We start from the raw sequence: 18,399 nt of genomic DNA on the forward strand, positions 1-18,399 counted from the left end.
GCAACAAAAATAATGCCTTCGTACCTGGACCGGTACACATTTAATATGTTCAAATAATAAAATTCTATTTCAATTTATTATTGAAATAATTATCGTGTAAGCATTGAAACGCGTTTGTGTGGACTACAGCCGCACGGTTTCTATTCTAATTTTAAGATGCGCCGATAGCTGGTGTTATACGGTAAAGAAGGTGCGACGTTCTCTTGGCAGCTGCTCGCCTCTCAGCTCCCCGTTAAACTGCATGCTTTTCACTTTCCTGGTGTTGGGTCAGTGATTACTGAGGGAAAATGGCTGCACTGTTCAGGAGGATCATCAGCACAACCAAAGCTCCTGCTGCGATCGGCCCATACAGGTGAGAGGAGCAGGGCTCAACTTTAACCCTGCTGCACAGCGGGCCATGTGGCAGTACACTGGCTTACTGTTCAATTCTTGTGTATTTTAATAGTACAGTGGATTGCAATGAAAACGCAAAAAGAAGCGTTTTTTCTATTATTTTAAGGGAGCATGAATGCAAAAGCAGTTTTTTTAAAGTGCATATGTTCAGATTTTGCACTTTACACCCAGAGAACAGCGGTTTAACCATTAACAAGTTCTGCTCCCAGGTTTGTGTTTAATACACTCCGTTAGGATTGGCTCTGCAGATCCTGTTGCCTGCTGAGTTCAAAATTAAACAACCATGCATGGCTTCTGCGGGTCTGACCCCAGAATGAAACAGTTTGATGAAATGTTTTAAATGAAGTCACACCACGTTTTTAGGAGATATATATAAAAAAGTTTATATTTAGCTGTAACGTCATATTTGTTGTTGTTTTGTGTGTGTGTGTGTGTGTGTGTGTGTGTGTGTGTGTGTGTGTGTGTGTGTGTGTGTGTGTGTGCGTGTGTTCAAGCCAAGCCGTGGTGGTTGATCGGACCATGTACATCTCAGGGCAGCTGGGGATGGATCCTGCCAGTGGGCAGCTGGTGGAAGGTGGTGTTCAGGCGCAGACCAGACAGGTGACCTTTCACTAATGTCTGCCTCTTTTCATTTAATCACTACACTCAATTGCAACGCTTGAAATAGATTGGCAAGCCGTAACTGTTTCCTGTCTTCCCCCCGTTGTTATAAGCAACATTTTGTTCAATCGTAGTCCTTTTGTCCCTCACAATCGAGACACTTAAAAGTTGAATCAATATTTGAAGAGCTGGGCGCACTGTACCGGACTTTGTGCTGTGAATATTTTTTTTCAGGCTCTTGTGAACATGGGGGAAATTCTTAAAGTTGCTGGCTGCAGCTATGAGAACGGTGAGAGAAACTTTAGTCGAATAGTTCCATTTGTTTTAACCTTTGCTCAAAACCTGTTTGTGCATTTGATTTCTAGTTGTTTTTTCTCTCTCATCTGTTTCTGCAGTCGTGAAAACCACAGTGCTGTTAGCCGACATGAACGATTTTGTAAAAGTCAATGATGTTTACAAGCAGTGTAAGTAAAATGCCGTGGCGATCATTAGAAACTAGTGTATCTCTGCAATATTAGAGCTGTTTTTAAATTTGGGAAAAGGCCATCAGTTCCGTTTTATAACAAGTTGGCCACTGGGTGTCAGTATAACCCAAATAAACCTGCGTCACTCAGGTGGACATACTGTTTGTTTGTTTTTTTAAAACAGCTTGGTTTTATGCCTTTGGTTTGAGCAAATCTTTTGCCGCCAAGGATTCTAAATGAATAAAGGATGTTCCTAAGCAGGTGCGTACTATATGTGAGGCTACTAATGAGAAACGGCGTGGCTTTGACAGAAGAGGAGCACACCGGCTGCTGAAGCTTCCTGAGTCACTGCTGAGTGAAATCTGAGCTGCTGCTGTCAATGGATTAAGCTTCATCTAAATACCAGACATTGTGATACCTGGCCCTGCCTAAACGTGATAATAAAGCCTCCCCTGTAGCTTTCACTGACATTTAAAGAAGAAACGCTGCGGGGGCTGGGTGGCTTTGGTTTTCAGGGAACACAGATGGTAAAAGTATTTCTACCCCTTGTACTTTTGCAGGTTTTGTCACATTACTACAAAACACTTGTCCCAATTTTATTGGGATTGCATATGCTTGAATGCAAACAATGGCATACTTGTGAAGTTTGGGGAAAATAATACTTAGTCACTGATATTTCTTCACTAATAAAACAAAAAAGTGTAATATGCATCTGCGTTCTGTGAACGCCCCATGGAGGAAGAATCCTTCAATAGTAAAACTATCAGTTGTGCACTCCACCATAAGAAGCTCTATTTGCAGTTTTCTACAAGCCATCTAAGGCACAGAGCAAACCTGTAAAAGAAGGTGCTCTGAGCAGATCCAAAGCCATAACTGAGGCTTTCTTCCTACTTGCAATTTGGAAAATTAACACTGTTCCAACCCTGAACACACCATGGTGTGATCAACATCGTGCAGCGGGGATACTTTGCTTGAACAGGACTTAGCAGCTAACCAGAGTTCAAAGATTGCTGGAGCTGGAGCCAAATACAGACCAAGTCTGGAAGAAAACCTATTATAGGCTGCAAAAGACCTAAGAGTCAGGTAGAGGCTCACCTTTCAGCAGGGTAGTGATACTTAACATCCTGCTAGAGCTACAATAGAATGTTTTAGACCAAAGCACATTCTGATGTTAAAGTGGACCAGTCAAAGTCCACACCTAAATCCAACTGAGACGGCGGCAAGACTTGAAATGTGCTGTTCAAAGATGTTCTCCCTCCGATCTGACTAATCTTGAGATATTCTGCAAAAAAGAATGGATAAACATCTTCTCTATTTGTGCCAAGCTGACCAAGACTCAGACTAACAGACTTGGAGCCTGTAGTTGGAGGTTTTAATTGGAGGTCCTGGAAAGTATTGACTTAGGGGAGCTTGCTTTAGTTTTACTATTTATGAAAAAGTAAAAAAACATGTCTCATTTTCCTTCCACCTCACAGCTAAATCCTTATTAAAAAAATTTGAGGTTTGTAGTTGTATTGGGACAAAATGTGAAAAAGTTCAAGTGGTATGAATACTTTTGCAAGGCACTACATCACAGCAGAAATACCAGAGGTCTGATACTCGAGGAGACGCTTCAAAACACAAAGCCTCGTAGAAATGTGGAGAACCACATTAAAAATGAATTATTAAGTGTAAGCATGTGAGCTTCCCTCTATAAATAAATCCTACTTCACTTTGGTATGTAGAGTTTAATGTGCCTTGTAATCTAGATAGAAAAGGGCTGACAATTCGCCATAAAGTGCCTGAAAACATGGACCCTTTTTGATATCAGGAGTCATTTTATTATGGAATCCGTGCTGATTAAAACTTCACATCCTATGTCAGCAGCACAGTTGAGTATTTTTCATGTGTTTTTACTCTATGCCAAGGTTTCGTTATTGACTGATGCGTTTTGTGGAAGTGTAAAACTTCCATCAAAGTAAACTAAGAGAACTATTTGGTGCATGTCTGCATGGTCCCTAACCGAGCTTCCATCTGCAGTTTTCAGCAGCAGCTTCCCAGCCCGAGCTGCCTATCAGGTGGCGGCTCTTCCCAGGGTGAGTATTTCTCAAAGACCGTGGCTGATGTTTGCTGATTCCAGACTGAGAGCTCTCTGAAAGCCGCCTGTGCTGTGTGTCTCCAGGGCGGACTGGTGGAGATCGAAGCGGTCGCTGTTTTGGGCCCTCTGAGCGATGCTCCTTAACAAGCGCATCAATGAAACGATGCAAACAACACAGTAGCAGTTTTTCACCCAGTAAAGCACAGATTAAATAGACACTAAGTACAACACCCTTACATTTATTGAGTCACCTGAATCGTTTATTTCAGTAGCTTCATCTCACTCTGACAATATTTGCTACCGTGAGGTTTGGAGATTTTGTTGCTCCCTTACCATCGTCCTCTGTGTGCCTGATGGTAAGCTCAACCCGGGTCCTTAACCAGTAGTTGCTATCTTGTAGCTTAATCCTGGCTTATAAAGATCAACGCTCATTTGTCTTGCTAGAATAAGATGTTCTCTTGCCTTTCCCACAAGAGATGTAGGCCTCTGAGTTGCCTAACACTATGATCTAATTAAAACAATAAAGTTGGCATTAAAAAACTGTAGTTACATTTATTCTTAAATGATTTCCAGGATGGATCACTGGATAAATAATAATACAAAAAAACAGTTAAAACAATAGTATCTAAATAAAAAGTTGGGTTTTGCTTAAATATTCAGTGGGACGTCATAGTGCTGATGTTTCAGGCTTTTCACACAGGCGCTTCCAATGAATGTTCAGACTCATGTATCTTGGTCCAATAAAAAGGCCAGTGAGTGATTTCTGGCTGTTTTAATGCACTTGCTGCCGGCCCAGGCTTAAAGCGCTTTCTCCTCATTAACATTGATGAGACGTGTTTAGAGACAGCGCTGGATCTTCAATCCCCCGCGGCTCCCCTTTCACTTACAATAGTTGTTTAGCATCCCGCCCTGTTTGTGCGGCTTAAATTTCCCCATCAGCCTCTGTTGTCACCAGCTAGACCCATGACATAATGTATATCCTCAGTCATTATTGATGATGTAACTCAGCAATAAATGCTTGTAACTTTTCAATGTCATGGCTCTTTTATTGTTCATTTTACAGTTATATGTGTTTGTGAGTACCATGTTTGTGACTATTGTGTTTTTGTTCTTCGTCAGGTGTGTTCAAGGCCTCAGGGTATGGTGGCATTAGCTATTATATTCTATCCCCGTATGTGGTTCATAGTGAATTAAACAACAGGATCATGAAAAGCTTATTTTGCTAATGATTTACATGTCCATGTTACCTTTGACTGTGCATGGATGTAGAAAACCGTTGCTATTCTGATAAACATTTGAGTCGAATATTTAAAAAAAAAGTGATGCGGTAACAGATCTGCAGCTGTTATTCTGTCACCTTAGTGAATTTTAAAAGTTTTAACCCCTCTTCTGGCTTTTTAGTTTACACAGAATATTTGTTGTCCACAGATTTTAAAGCGACAGAGCAAGAGTTTGTTGTTTCTGTTTGCCTGTTGACAAAGGCCAAGACATGCTCCACCAGAAGAGAGATATTAGTTATTTTACTCAAGGTTTCATAAACAAAGTTCTTGCTGGCAAGGAAATTTCATACTTCACGAGAACTAAGAACTTCCAGGAAGTCTTCAAAGGCGTCTCCTACTGCAGCATACCCACGTCATATTTCTCAGACGCCATGCAAGAGGAAGGTCTTTCTGCCCTGAATGCCAGTCAAGAACAGGCTACAAGAACTCCTAAACCGAGGCTGTGAGAGCAGACTGACCTCATCTTGTTCTTGCAGCACTTGCAGAGAGAACAAATTTCACTGTCCTTGCAGATTATGTATTGGATTTTGGTTGAATCTTCCATTTTGCTCTCATTTAAACCAGGACAGGTTCTTCCTTGTTCAGCCCCATCAGCCTTTTTGCTGCTTCACTGACTAATGCTCTCCTCACCCAGCATGTCAGTTTAGGTAGCTTGGCTATGACTTGGAAGGTTTTCAGTTGTGCGATGCTCTTTCTATCTTCAAATGATGACTTGAAAAGAGCTCTGAGAAATCCTCGGATGTCATTTTTAACTCTGTTTTAATACCCCTGACCCGTCCTGGTGTATCCCTTGGCCTTAGATGCTTTTTTATTCACCAATGTTCTCTAACAAACCTGTGAGGCCTTAACAGAACATCTGGGTTCATACTGAGATTGATGTTCACCCAGTGGGACTGGATCTTGCAAATGACTTTGAACTGGTTGCAGCTGATGATGGATATCAGAGTAAAAGGGGCTGAACACAGATGCTTGCCACCTTTGATTTTTAAAAACATCTTGAAAACCATATATTCTTTTCCTTCTGCCTCCGTCTTTGTATTGATCTATTAAATAGAATGACCATAAAATGCATTCATGTTTGTGGTTGTAACAGGGCAAAGCATTGAAAGGTTTAAAGGGTGTGAATAATTTTTTCAAAGCAATGTAACATTGTAGTTCCTTCTCAGATGGCTTATGTTTTTGTTTCTTAAAGTATGAGTTTGAATGGACCGCTGGAGGATCAGCCATGGACACGCAGTTCAGCTCCAGCAATAAAACGCTTTAAGACCTTCTTAGTAAGGGAGATTTTATTCTGTACACTAACCAGTTAGCAGGATTCTAGAGAAATCAAGCTGTTGATTCCAGAGAAAGAAATAAACAACAAACCAAACAGAAGTTTATTCCCATTGCTTGCAGCAGAGTCGTTTTCCGTGGCCCTACATCTCCAAACCCAAAATGTAGAAAGCTAAAATAACACGCTGTGGCTTCTGACTGGGCTGCAGGAGCAGGTGAGGCGATCTTACTAACACCTTCAGCCGTATGACATCAGCGTCCCACAGCAGTGCCTTCAAATGTACGCTTAGAAGGTTTTTATTGCCATGTGAGAGGATGAATACAAACCTACCAGCTACTCTAGAGCCGTATAAGATGGCTTTGTAGAAGAACATGTCAGCAGATGGTCTTCTGTATCCTCGACCTGTAGATGAAGAGTGTCTTCATGTGATCAGCCATGTTTTCCTCTTTACTTTCAATGACCCGTGTGTTCACACAATGTGCACTGAGTTATTTAAAATAGCCTTACTATTAATCTGATTTGTAACGAGTAAACATGTTTAATGGATTTCCCCCCCCCCCCCCCCCCCCAAAATATCACAGTTCAGTGTGTAAAAACCAATTTATCTAGACTTATGAAGCTGGTTGTGATTACACATGGCTCACTTAATGAGGCCAAGGGGTTTGAAAAATGCACCTTTTGAAACTGCTAGCACTGTACGTCACACCCTCCACACGGTTTTAATTAGTGACTGAAGTTATTTCTGACAGGAATGGTATAGGACAAACACTGCAGTGGCCCTCCTCCATATGTTTCTGCTCACTGAAGGTCAACAGGCTCAAAGAAGGTCCTGATGCTCTTCCCGTTCTTACAAGAAACACACATTTGGCTGTTTTAAGTCCTTCTGATCCCAAACAAACATCAGCAGACCTGGAAACCGAAGCAGCTCCATCCATCTTCCACATCAAGACTACGATCTAGGAGCATGTCTGTTATCCAGCCAGCTGCAGCTGGCTCTACCAGAGCCACAATACGTAACCAGCTAATATAAGCCTGTTAAACATGTGTTCATCTATAAAAAGCAAAAGGCAGAGAATAAAGTGAAAACTGTTAATGTCATCTGCTGCAGAAGGTTAAAAAGTCAAGCATTTAGATGACATTAGACGTTTTTGTTTAAAATCTTTGATAGTAGCGTGATGCTGCCAAGGACTGTCATTCCGACCCATATCTAGATGCGGCTCTGCTCGGTGAGACACTGATAATCCGCTCCTCCAGTTTGGGATCCTCGTCACTTTGTGCATTATTTTATTCACAGTCAGATTTGGCTTGTTTTCCTCAGAAAATCGTAATGAAGGATTTACTGCAAGCATCCTCCATACATTTAAAATATTTCCAGCCCAGACTTGCCGACCTCGCTAACTAGAGTTCACAGATCTCGCATAGTATTGCACCCTCACTTCCCATGTCACCGTTGTGTTTTTGTTGCATTCTCAGTGTAAAAACCTACACAGGTGGCTCCAGGCACTTATGGTTCCCGTAGATAAACTCCTCCTTTCCCCAGTAGTAAAGGCTAATAAACACATAGGCTATCCTGATCGGTCCTGAAAGTCTGTTAAGGCAGATTCAATAATCATAAATGTGTTGTGCAGTTTGCTGTTTATGAAACAATAAAAAATAAAAACAGTAAAAACCAAATAGATTTTCTTTCATGTTTCCCTCCTCTTGTCTTCACGTTTCCCTTTGGAGCTTTGTTTTTTGGTGAATCTCTGATCTGTGAAAGAAAAAAATAACTTTTAACAATAATAGAACAACGTTTGGTGTGTATTTGCACCATTCGACTTCATATTTACCTTCAAAGTAAACGATAAGTTGGCGTGCAACAAAAAAAGAGATTTTTAAAAACAGAGTTTTCTGGGACAAAATAAAGAGCAATGTGCTCTTTATTTTGCACCAACATTGGTGACCCCTGCACCAACATGGTGCCCACGAGCACCAGGTAGCCCCCAAGGACCACACATGGTGACCTCAAGCCTGTTCATAAAATAGCAAAACCCTTAAGTGAGCTTCATTTAAAATGCTAATCTATTCAGTTGCTCTTCCTTTTTAATCATACATGTATTTACATAGATTACGTATAGTAAAGTTTAGAGTAGGACAGGTAGTAGGTGTCAGACAAGACAGTGACTCTGGGTAAAACATGCATCTTACCATCTCAGTCCTCCTTTTTGGCTATTTCATCCGCTGTGTCCTTAGAGCCCTCATTTCCAGATGCCACTGCTCACACACACACACACACACACAGAGACACGCAAAGGAATTTCATTATCATACTAATGGCTCAGAGCTTGTTTGACCTGACTTTACCATCACCATGTTAACAACTGTCACCACAGCCCCCGTGGAAGAACTGAAGAGCTAATAATCCTTCATGTCCTCGTCGGGGCTTCCTTAACCATAGGGCGGATTTATTCTATTATTCTAACACACGTATACACACACAGCACCCGGAGGAAGTCTTGTAAAAGTTACATAATATGCCCTTTCTTCCTTTCTTCCTGAGTATTTCATAATGTGGCAAGAAGGGGTGTTTCTCGCCTAAAAGTACACAATGTTAGGAGTTTAAAGAGTGAGACACCAAGTATATAGTTCACAAACAAATCCCAGATTTACCCACACTGTGTGAAAAGATAATGTTTCTGCCAATCCGACGTTAGGTCAGACGATACATTGCCTGGTTCTGTTTCTATTCACCAACTGCCAGAATAACAAGAGAGACACTGTACTTAGAGATATTATATGTTTCTTTAAACTAATAAGTTTACATAAAGTTCCTTTTTATTTGCTGGCATTGCCTTTAAACGGTATGACTTGGATGAAACATTGTGGGGATCCTCCCACAACCTTCTAACAACAGTTCACTGGGATTTTGGCTTATTCCTCCAGCCATACCTTCTCCGCCCTGCTCAGAAACATTTTATGGAACAGAGATCAGGGCTTTGTGAAAGTCACTCCAAAACATTGGCTGTATTGTCCTTATGCCACTTTGTAGCTAAATTGGTAGTATGTTAAAAATCATCATAGATTTGGAAGATCCATTTGTGCCCAAGCTTTACCTTCCCGGCTGATGTCCTAAGAGGTTCCGTCAGTATTTCCACAAAATGTCCTTTCATTTTGGGGCCATATTCAAAACAGCAACACACAACGATGCTGCCACCTCCATACCTCACAGTTGGGATGGTGTTCCCAGGCTTGTGAGCTTTCCCCCTTTTCCTCCAAATGTAACGATGGCCATTTTACCAAATTCTCCAGTTTTAGTTTCATATGGCAACTGTCTACAAAACTAAGGCATTTGTCCCTGATGGCATTCGCCAACTTTTTAATCCATTGTTTGACTTTGCTTTTGTTGTATTGCCTTTTTCAATAATCACTGGGACAAAGAACCTGTCTACTTCCTGAACGGTGTGATGGCCCAATATTTCCCTGGTCTTTATACTCGCATATAATCTTTAAACAGATGTGCCCTCCGGTGTCCGGGCGTTTTACCCAAAGACTAAACAGACTCGTGGCGATCCACCGTTCTCTTCCTGATATCTGATTTTATCAGTCAGCAATGGGTTTGAGGTGTGCCTTCATTTCACTCGCGTGTTAACCAACAGAGATGTTCAGCATCATCATGCTAAGCTTTTCTAAATTGTGTAAAGGTACAGTGATCTCAGCACATGTGTACTTTCAAATATGAAGAAAGTAAAACACCTTTTGAATTATTCTCATTATTCTGTTATTTAGCCAAGATAAATCATTTTGGTAATCCTAATGAACATATCCTGTGATTTAATATCAAATAAAGTGCCAAAATGGTCCTGCCTTTTTATACGGTGGATGTAATTATCCTGTTTTAACTGCATACTACAACGTGGGAGCTTTACTTTACATAGTGCATCTCACAACTTAAAACTGCTTAATTGACAATCATAGATTTTAAAAATAAAAGTTCTGTAACTTTAACTAGAATATATCTGGTTCAATACATGAAAAAACAAATCAGTAAAGCATATTTTCGATTAGCTCTCGCCTTGCTGGGGTTTTCCACCAAACCTCTGCAAAGACTGTTGACATTGTTGTATGTTAATTGGAAGCAGCGAGCCATGATAAGTCTGTTGGCAGTTCACAATGAAGCACAATGAGTGAGGGCTGCCTGGCTGGAGCTGTTGTGCTGACAACATGTTCATGCCATAACTTCAACATGCAGAAGACGAGCATTCATGCCGCTGCTCATGTCATTCGCTCAGCCTTAAGGGCCAACAATATTCCCATTCAGCCCTTTCAGAGGACGAGCAGCTGAATGGCTCACCATCTACTCAGGGCTCTTAGCCTGAGTAAGGGATGCTCTTACAGTTACCACAGCCATGGCCGTACTTTGATCACTCAAGGCGATTGAACTGATTGGCCGCGTGAAGGAGCATTCAGTGTTAATCTAGATGTCAACAAGATTTCATCCACTTTGCTGAGTCTATCTCTCCTCACCTGTTGCTCCTCCTCCAACCAGTTCTCCGTGTTTGGACACGCTCTGTGCCCAACACATGCTCACTCACATCGATTTCTGACTATTTCCATTCCAGCGGCAGTCCTGCTACAAAGGACCTCCACCTAAAAAACTGTCTCCTGAGTCCGCTTGTCTCCTTGAGGAGTCAGTTAGCGTGGCAGCCTTGTCAACATCCTGTGTTTCATTGCATTAATCTCTCAGCGAAAAAAAGCTGCCAGACCCTCTTGAACAGAGGCGTCCATGATGAACGTAGAATGCTGTTGTCATCATGCATCGATTGTTTGGCTGTGGAGGAAATCTGAGCGTGTCGTGTTGCATCCGTCTGCTTTAAATGGTTGAGTGCATACGTGAAAGTGGTCCCTCTTGGGTAACGAGCATTTTCAAATTAGGACAAGCTGTAGCTTTTTTTCCTAAATAAAAAAGTGAACTTTTAAACCACAGGAGTACTGTAAAAGATGAAGCGTTTCGTACCTTCTGGTGAAGGTTCAGGAACTGGCTCAGTGGCAGGTTCTGCATCTGAAAGGGCTTCAGATTGTGTCATGATTGGCTTCACCTCAGGAACTTCAGCTGTGACTCCAGTCTCTGTACCGGACTCTGGACTCTCTCTGACCGGTGGAGCTTCAGAGATCTCGGCTGGCTCAGGGGCCGTTGGGACCTCCGCAGGAGAGGACGCCTCTGCTGATGGAGCAGTAACAGCCGAGGCTGCGGAAACCTCTGTTTCCTCCTCAGCGGCAGAATCAGGCTTGCCTTGAGCCGTAGCAGGAGTTACTGGGGCCATCTCTGGAATACTTGCTGCAGCGATAGCTGTGTCTATTACAGGCTCGACAGCATCTGCGGGTCCTGAGGGTTCGGCCGGTGCTGCTGCTTCGTGGGCTACTGAAACCGTGGCTGCTGTTGAAGCTTCACCTGCTTCTGCCGTCTCTGAGACGGTCTCTGGTGCGGTGTTGCCAGTTGGGGTCTCTGCCTGCACAAGTTCAGCATCTCCAGTTGGTGCTTCTAAGGCTGCTTCAGCTGCAGCCTCTTTCACAACCTCGGTGGTCCCTGCCGGCACCTCTATCACTGCTTCAGCAACTGGTACACTGGCTACTTCCTCGGCTAAAGCAGGGACATCGGTCTGAACAGCTTCATCAGATTTAGCATCAGGGGTCTCCTCTGTGGCCTCCAGTGCTTTGGCTTCAGGAGCAACTACCTCTGGTAGGGTTTCTACGGGGAGTGCTTCCTCCACTGGGGGTGCTACCTCAGTTACTGCTGCAGCCGTTTCTGGCTCAGCAGAATCTTCTCCTGCTGCAGAGGAGGCAGGCTGTTGTTCCAGCTCCTCACTAGCTGCAGGTTCTGACTGTGGCTCTGCAGATGCTAAGAGATCTTGCCCAGAGCCGAGATCCTCCTGGGCCTCCATGGCCACCAACACGGCCTCTGTCTCGTCTTCAGGTCCCGCTTTAAGATCATCTGGCAAGGCAGTTTGCACAGGGAGCAGCATCTGGTCCTCAATGGTTTGCACATCTTCTGTGATGATGCCATTTTTGACTGCTGTGAACACAAGAATGGTGAGGGGGAAAAGATTATCAGAAGATCAAGGAATTAAAGTCTCATAAAATATATTTGCATGTCCTGTCTGGCTGTGTAGCATTACAAATTGCTTTCTTAATGCCAAAGAGAGTGCAACAGATTTACTTTCACAAGTGGAGCATTACTGCTTTCACTATAGTTCTCCGCTTGATTTATATATGCATTAAACTTTATTAGATATTATTTTGGGAGTATTTTAAGTTCAATTGACACAGAAAAGAGAAAAAGAGAAGAGAAAAAGGTGAGGCAAAATGTTAAAATGGATAAAAGGTGACAAGAATAGAGGAAAAAGAGAGAGCGAGATAACATCCTCGGAGTCTGCTTCTACACCTGCAGAGAGAGGTATAAAAAGAAGAGCTAAAAAATATCACAGGTACAGACAACCAACATCACTGAAAAATACATAGTATTTTTTAAATACAAGATGTATATAGTGACCCCAAGCCTGACCTGGTCCATACTCCAGCCCAAACCCACCACCCCGATAACAGCACCGACCACCCAAGAGCCCATATACCTGGAGATGGGGCCAATACAATCTGAATGGGCCAGCGAAACCAGAGCCCTCCCCACAAACAATGACATAAGATCTATCTTATCTCTTCTATCATAAATTAGCACATTTAACACTCATCCAAAAAATTGCATGCACCCCAGTTAAATATGTGTAAAAAATAATGCACCTTCTATTGCAGTAGCATTATCTCACGCTGGGGGGAAAAATCAGCCGTTGATTTTAATATATGTATTTTGTGAAGAAAAAAACGAATGTTCAGAAATAGCTGGTTTTTTTTAATAATATTGCAGTTGGAGAAATTATATGTACCCTCGCTGTTGATGCTTTTTCTCAAGCCTGCGTTAACCCCAGAGGTTTGGCTGCTGAATCTAAGTCTTGGGACTGAAATGGGCATGGAAGAAAATTGACTTTCTGTCTGGTGAGCCGTTTCTGCGAGGTTATAGTTGTGTGTTTTGGATCATTGTCCTGCTAAAAGACCCAATGACAACCCATTTTTAGTTTACTGCTTGAATCTACTGGCACTTTTTTAAATGTCTGGGTATCTGGAAGAGTTTGTTAGAGTGAATGTCAGATTAACCAGCTTCCCCCGGCTGTTGTAAGAGAAACAGGCCCAAAGCATCACAGATCCTCCACCACACTTAACAGCAGACACAAACCTACTCACAGATTCATATTTTGTTTATAGGCAGAACCTCCTGAAGTGTTTGCTGCAGAAAAGTGCAAACTTAGGCCTGTGTAACCAAAGCATGTAGCTCTAAGTCCTGGTTTAGCAAACTCCACCTGTCTATTTGTGATGGAAACAGAAAGGCCTTTTTTATGGCCTGCCTCTATCGGTTGTTAATTGGCTAAATAAATGGTTAATCAATCACAGTCCTTATACAGTCTAATGGCCAGGGGCTGAGATAAATGTGTTATGACACATTTATAACTCAGGAAAACAGAAACATATGGCTTACAAATTAAACAAGTAGCATAGATCAAGTTAAAATTGTGTAAACTTGATTAATGTATCTTAAAGTGAATGTGTCATCGATGACTTGTTAAAATCATATATTTCTGAACTTGTGATTTTAATTTATTTTTTGGAGTATATATTTGTGCTCAAATTAAAGGCTGGATTTTTCTAAATATTTTAGTGGGAGATTTTACCAGAACAATAAAATATACATTTTTAGGTCTTTTTACACACCTTTGCCAGCAAATTTATCCTCTTCTGAATGTTCTGTTTAATTCCCTGTGGTTCATTCTGTACTTCCAGACATTTTCCCAAATTACATAATCTCATGACGTAGAGTCTTCATATTATATATTTATATGCATCTGAGGAGAGGTTAGATTTTTCTTTAAATGCCTCAAACAGCTGAAATGCTACAAAAAGCAAAGATTCACAAATAATCCAAGGAAGAGCTTTTGAGAACCTTTAGAACCTTCTTTTGCCTGACAGACTGAACCGTTCTCAGATAAATCCAGCGACTTTGCATGAGACGATTGTCTCTAAAGCAGCATTTCTGTCTCTGTCAAGCTTCTCATCTGCTATGGCGTCAGGTTTGGTGCACTGCATGTACATGTGGGTACAGATTATGGACATAGGGTGATACCAAGACTAAGACCAGGACAACTGTCTCTGTGATTTAAATAATTAGTTAGAATTGATTTTAAAGTGAGTATATTTCTTATAATATTTCATCAGGGATTATTCTATTTTTAGGTATATAACACAGGATTTGGAAGAAATTATATGAGGCATTTCTTTTGTTCCAGTCAATACAGGAAGCAGGAGGAAATAAAAACAATAAAGCAGACAAATGCTTGGAGAAAACGCATCCTTTCATTTCCGTGCTTGAAAAGAGGATTTTCTGAAGCCCTGAGGACGTGCACTCTGAGGAAATGATCGTCTCTGCCTTCTACGGTCAGTTAGGGTGTGTTCACGCAAACCATCCTCAGGTGTACGCATACATGGAGGAGACAAAGTCATATTTCAGGAAAGTCGTCATTAACCTCAGTAACCACAATCACAGCATAGTGATGGAAGCCTCGGATTGGTTTGTGTCTGTGGACGTCACTCCCAGGCCAAACAGGCCAGAGCGGCTCGGTTAGCTGCACGGGTGGATGCTTCTGGAGCTTCAGCTCTCTGATTTTATTTGTCTGTCAGAAGCTGGAAGCAGAGATCAGAGTGATGGGTGGAAGGGAATGTATGGGCTGGGCAGACGGTGTGAAAATGAGCCAGTGTGTGTGTGTGTGTGGGGGGGGGGGGGACACAGCATTTACGCAAAACAAACTAACCTGTCTTCACTTTTTACAGTAAGTTTGTACATGCATTCTGCTATCACTGATGGCCTTCGTCACTCATTTAGATCATTTCCTGTCATTTGATGATTTAAAAAGAATCGTGTGTACCAGGAATCTGTGAACCATGTGTCAACAGGAATTAGCAGCCAAAGATGACACAGATCTCAGTCAAAACAATGCCATGGCTGGCCTGAAGTGGAGGAAGGAGAGGGAGGGAGGGAGGAGAGGACACAAACCAGGGGCCCAGACTGGGGATGGGACCAGCAGGGGCTTGGATGTCATAAAGCTGGTTTGTAAGACAGACAGTACTCTGTATGAATAAATACCTCCCCTCATTCAGTCATATTTAACATGGCCTGGCTGGGCCGAGTGTACAATTACTGATGTTCTTGGTAGGAGTGATGTAAGAGCCTGGAAGGGGACCCACGTTTTCCAGGTGACAAAAGCAGTCTGGCAGGAAAATGATGGCGTAATACGTCATCCCCACATTAAAATGGAGCTACATTTTTTCCCCCGAATATGTGTATTAACTTGTGTTACACAGAAACTAACACCCTTTTTGTTGCTCGTATGCCAAACGCGACAGTGATGGTCATGGATTGCATAAGTGCAATGGGGACACAGTGTGCACGGAGCTGTGCCTGGCATGGCACAAGCATGTGGCAGTGGGCTGTTTGGAACAATGTAAGGACAATACCAGACTGTCTCAGGCCTGTTGGTGGCTATCTGCATAGGGCTGTGCTCACAAGTTGTATCCAGTATGTAAAGCTGTAGGAAGAATAAAGAAGGCTTGCCATGACAGACAAAACAGTCAGTGGAAACAAAACAGGTTGTTTGGTGTGACAAATGAGTTCAATCAATTCTCCTCCTCCCCTTTGCAGCTAAAACACTTTCATGTGAGGATAACTTTATGAAGAAAACAAACATTGTGAAGCAGGAAGCAGAAGGATGCTATCCATCCATGTGGCTGGATGGACAATAATCATCCAATAAAAATATGAACAATAGGGCGCACAGTTTCATTGGCTATCATTTTCTATAATAAATAAATACATTGATAACAAACGATTGTCTTCAAAAGTAGCCCAAGTCACTAAAATCACAGAAAAAAGTAAAGAATGTCCAGCTGTGTAGAAACATGATGTCCATACAAATCCATCTGTTCTGTTTCTGGCCTCAGGGTTTTGTTAGAGAACCTCAGAGAACGACCAGCATCATGAAGACTATGATGTGTGGTAGTTCAAGCCAAGCCAACTTTATTTATAAGCACTTTTAAAACAACACAGCTGACCAAAGGGCTGGAGCTTAAAGAGGGGTTAAGTTAGAAAACAATATCAAGCTTTCTCACAGAGACTTTTTTTCTTGTCCTATTCATCATCAGAAAACAGGAAGAATGTGGCGCAACTGCAAACTCTGCAGAGATATAGCCATCCGCCTACACTGACAGGCCAGGCATGGAGAACTTTCATCAGCGAAGCGGCCAACAGGCTCATAGTAACTCTGGAGGAGCTGCACACGTTCACATCTCAGGTGGAAGAATCACGAGAATAACTACAGATGTGTGGCGCAGCTATTGTTGAAAAATAACAATACATAAGAGATGCCATGTCCAGTTTGCTGTGGGGACACTTCTTGTGCAGGGACAGAAAACCTGGTCAGAGTTGCTGGGAAGACTGATGGAGTTAAACACAGGACCATCCTGGGGGGAAAAACTTGCTTGAAGCTGCAGATGCGCTGAGACTTGGCTGCGGTATCTGCAGCAATAGGTCGGTCATCAAAGTACTGGCACAGGGGGGCTGAATACTAATGCATGCCAACATTCAGATTATTGTTGAAAACAATTAAAAACCAAACATAATTTTCCTTAATTATGGAATATTTGAGTTGTGTTGGTCCATCAGTTGAAGTCCCATTCCTAAAATCTGGTCTGACCACTGTGAAAATTGAGAAAGTTCAAGGTAGATGAATCCGTACAGGAGACTGGTAACAAACAGGTTGGGTAGCAAATTCTGCCTTGGGCTGCAAATAGATTCCTGAACACTCCCAGCTGCTCTCATGCACAGTTATTGTCCTGGATAAAATGCTCAGTTTACTTTATGGGAACGGACTGAGGGAACACGACGTGTCCATAGAGTCCCAAAACTATGCCCAGGTCTTGTTTCATCAATAAATTAGTGAATGTTTTCTTTTTTTTTTATCAGCCCTCCTTCTCAGCAGTAAGCAAGCTGGATAGGGGTGGATGAAAAACAGAATCTGCAATGTCTTGTAGGATTTAATGAGAACATGACACCACATAAGTATTTCTGCACCTGAGGTATTTGTGCTGTGCAGGAGCGTGTATGAAAGCACACAGTGTACCGTGTCAGCCGGCTGCAAACAGCCTTTAGCAAAACTTGACTTGACGGGGGGGGAAAAAAAGGGTTAGAGAGGCAGCTGCACACTCTTCCCGGCAATGCAGGAAATAAATGCTGCTCTCAAGTCTCCGTGCACACAGAAAGGCAGATAGCTCTTTTAACGTTCACACAAATGGCCATTACTTACCCACTGTGTCTCCGTTGCTCTCCTCAGGCTTTGTGCCGGGTCTTTTCTCCTGTTCCACGGTCTGCGCACTGGATGATGAGCACCCCATGCTGGGAGGCAAAATGTGACAAATAGGAAAGGCTGGAACCTACTTCAGGGACAAGCAGTCACAAGCCTCAGTGCTGCCAGCTTTTAAAGGTGGAAGCTGTCTTTCTGTGCAAACATGGGCACCTAAACTCTCTTCAAGTCCTCAAAGCAGATGGGAACCATCATCTCCGCCACACTGTGCCATCATCCATGCGCTGCTTTCCTTGCGTCCTGATCCCTGCATGCGGCACAGCAGCGCAGGCTGGATGGAGTGCTGAATGTTCCCCCGACTACCTCCAGCTCACAGTTTAACTATTCATTCAGGAGGATGTGGCAAACTCATCTGTGGACTGTGTCCTCCCCTCTAAGGCCTGCGTGGTGGAGATCCACCACCTGGTGGCGAAGAGTAAAACAGCACATGTTCTACGATTTCTACTTCTACTGAAGTAGAAATTACAATTCCCCAGCAAACCAATGTAACATTCTTCTGTTGTGGCATGGAGATAATTGACATACTATAAAATGAAATGAAGACACTCTGAAATTCAGATGTATAAATGTTTATTTGTCAGTATGGTGTACAATCAGTAATGATGTAGTCAACTTTCTTCACAAAAAAAAGTGCTGTTTAACTGAGGGGGAGCCCTTTGGTTAAAAGGCCCCACCTTCCTGGCTTTCTCCCCAGGGTGGCAGGGCTGTGGGGGCCACCACCAGGAGGACATGTCGTTGTGTGTTGGGTTCCAGACCACAGCTTTACTGCTCATTTGCATTTCCAGACATTGGGGATGGTTCTGTGTAAGCACCATAGGCT

The 18,399-nt window shown here is 42.6% G+C and overlaps 2 protein-coding genes across 3 annotated transcripts; one reads left to right on the top strand and one right to left on the bottom strand.

Annotated features, from left to right (window-relative positions):
- The first annotated feature begins 160 nt into the window (after nt 1-160).
- Nucleotides 161-4,566, top strand: LOC105933133 (2-iminobutanoate/2-iminopropanoate deaminase). The gene is made up of 6 exons (XM_012872534.3): nt 161-352; nt 888-993; nt 1,228-1,282; nt 1,389-1,457; nt 3,477-3,532; nt 3,619-4,566. Exons 1-6 carry the CDS (start codon nt 288-290, stop codon nt 3,676-3,678), a joined length of 411 nt encoding a protein of 136 aa, XP_012727988.2. The 5' UTR covers nt 161-287; the 3' UTR covers nt 3,679-4,566.
- Nucleotides 4,567-6,650: 2,084 nt separating this feature from the next.
- Nucleotides 6,651-18,002, bottom strand: LOC105933132 (calphotin). 2 transcript variants are annotated; one of them, XM_021321467.2, is made up of 4 exons: nt 17,523-18,002; nt 11,081-12,136; nt 8,275-8,343; nt 6,651-7,837 (listed from the first exon to the last, which is right to left on the bottom strand). In XM_021321467.2, the coding sequence occupies exons 1-3, from the start codon at nt 17,608-17,610 to the stop codon at nt 8,279-8,281; spliced, it is 1,209 nt and encodes a 402-aa protein (XP_021177142.2). In that variant the 5' UTR covers nt 17,611-18,002; the 3' UTR covers nt 6,651-7,837; nt 8,275-8,278. The 2 variants fall into 2 exon arrangements, with proteins under 2 accessions (XP_021177142.2, XP_012727987.2); XM_012872533.3 differs by having other exon boundaries at nt 8,275-8,340; nt 17,523-18,000.
- Between the last annotated feature and the right edge of the window lie 397 nt (nt 18,003-18,399).

Source organism: Fundulus heteroclitus, chromosome 3 (genome assembly GCF_011125445.2).
Source record: "Fundulus heteroclitus isolate FHET01 chromosome 3, MU-UCD_Fhet_4.1, whole genome shotgun sequence".
NCBI lineage: Eukaryota > Metazoa > Chordata > Actinopteri > Cyprinodontiformes > Fundulidae > Fundulus > Fundulus heteroclitus.

Excerpts from the sequence above, each read along its gene's own strand:
- LOC105933133 (XM_012872534.3), top strand. The coding sequence starts at position 288 with ATGGCTGCACTGTTCAGGAGGATCATCAGCACAACCAAAGCTCCTGCT. Across the intron at positions 994-1,227 it reads TTCAGGCGCAGACCAGACAG|GCTCTTGTGAACATGGGGGA; the intron begins GTGACCTTTCAC and ends ATTTTTTTTCAG. Across the intron at positions 1,458-3,476 it reads CAATGATGTTTACAAGCAGT|TTTTCAGCAGCAGCTTCCCA; the intron begins GTAAGTAAAATG and ends TTCCATCTGCAG.
- LOC105933132 (XM_021321467.2), bottom strand. The coding sequence starts at position 17,610 with ATGGGGTGCTCATCATCCAGTGCGCAGACCGTGGAACAGGAGAAAAGA. Across the intron at positions 12,137-17,522 it reads GAGCAACGGAGACACAGTGG|CAGTCAAAAATGGCATCATC; the intron begins GTAAGTAATGGC and ends TTGTGTTCACAG. Across the intron at positions 8,344-11,080 it reads TCCTGAACCTTCACCAGAAG|CAGTGGCATCTGGAAATGAG; the intron begins GTACGAAACGCT and ends TGTGTGTGTGAG.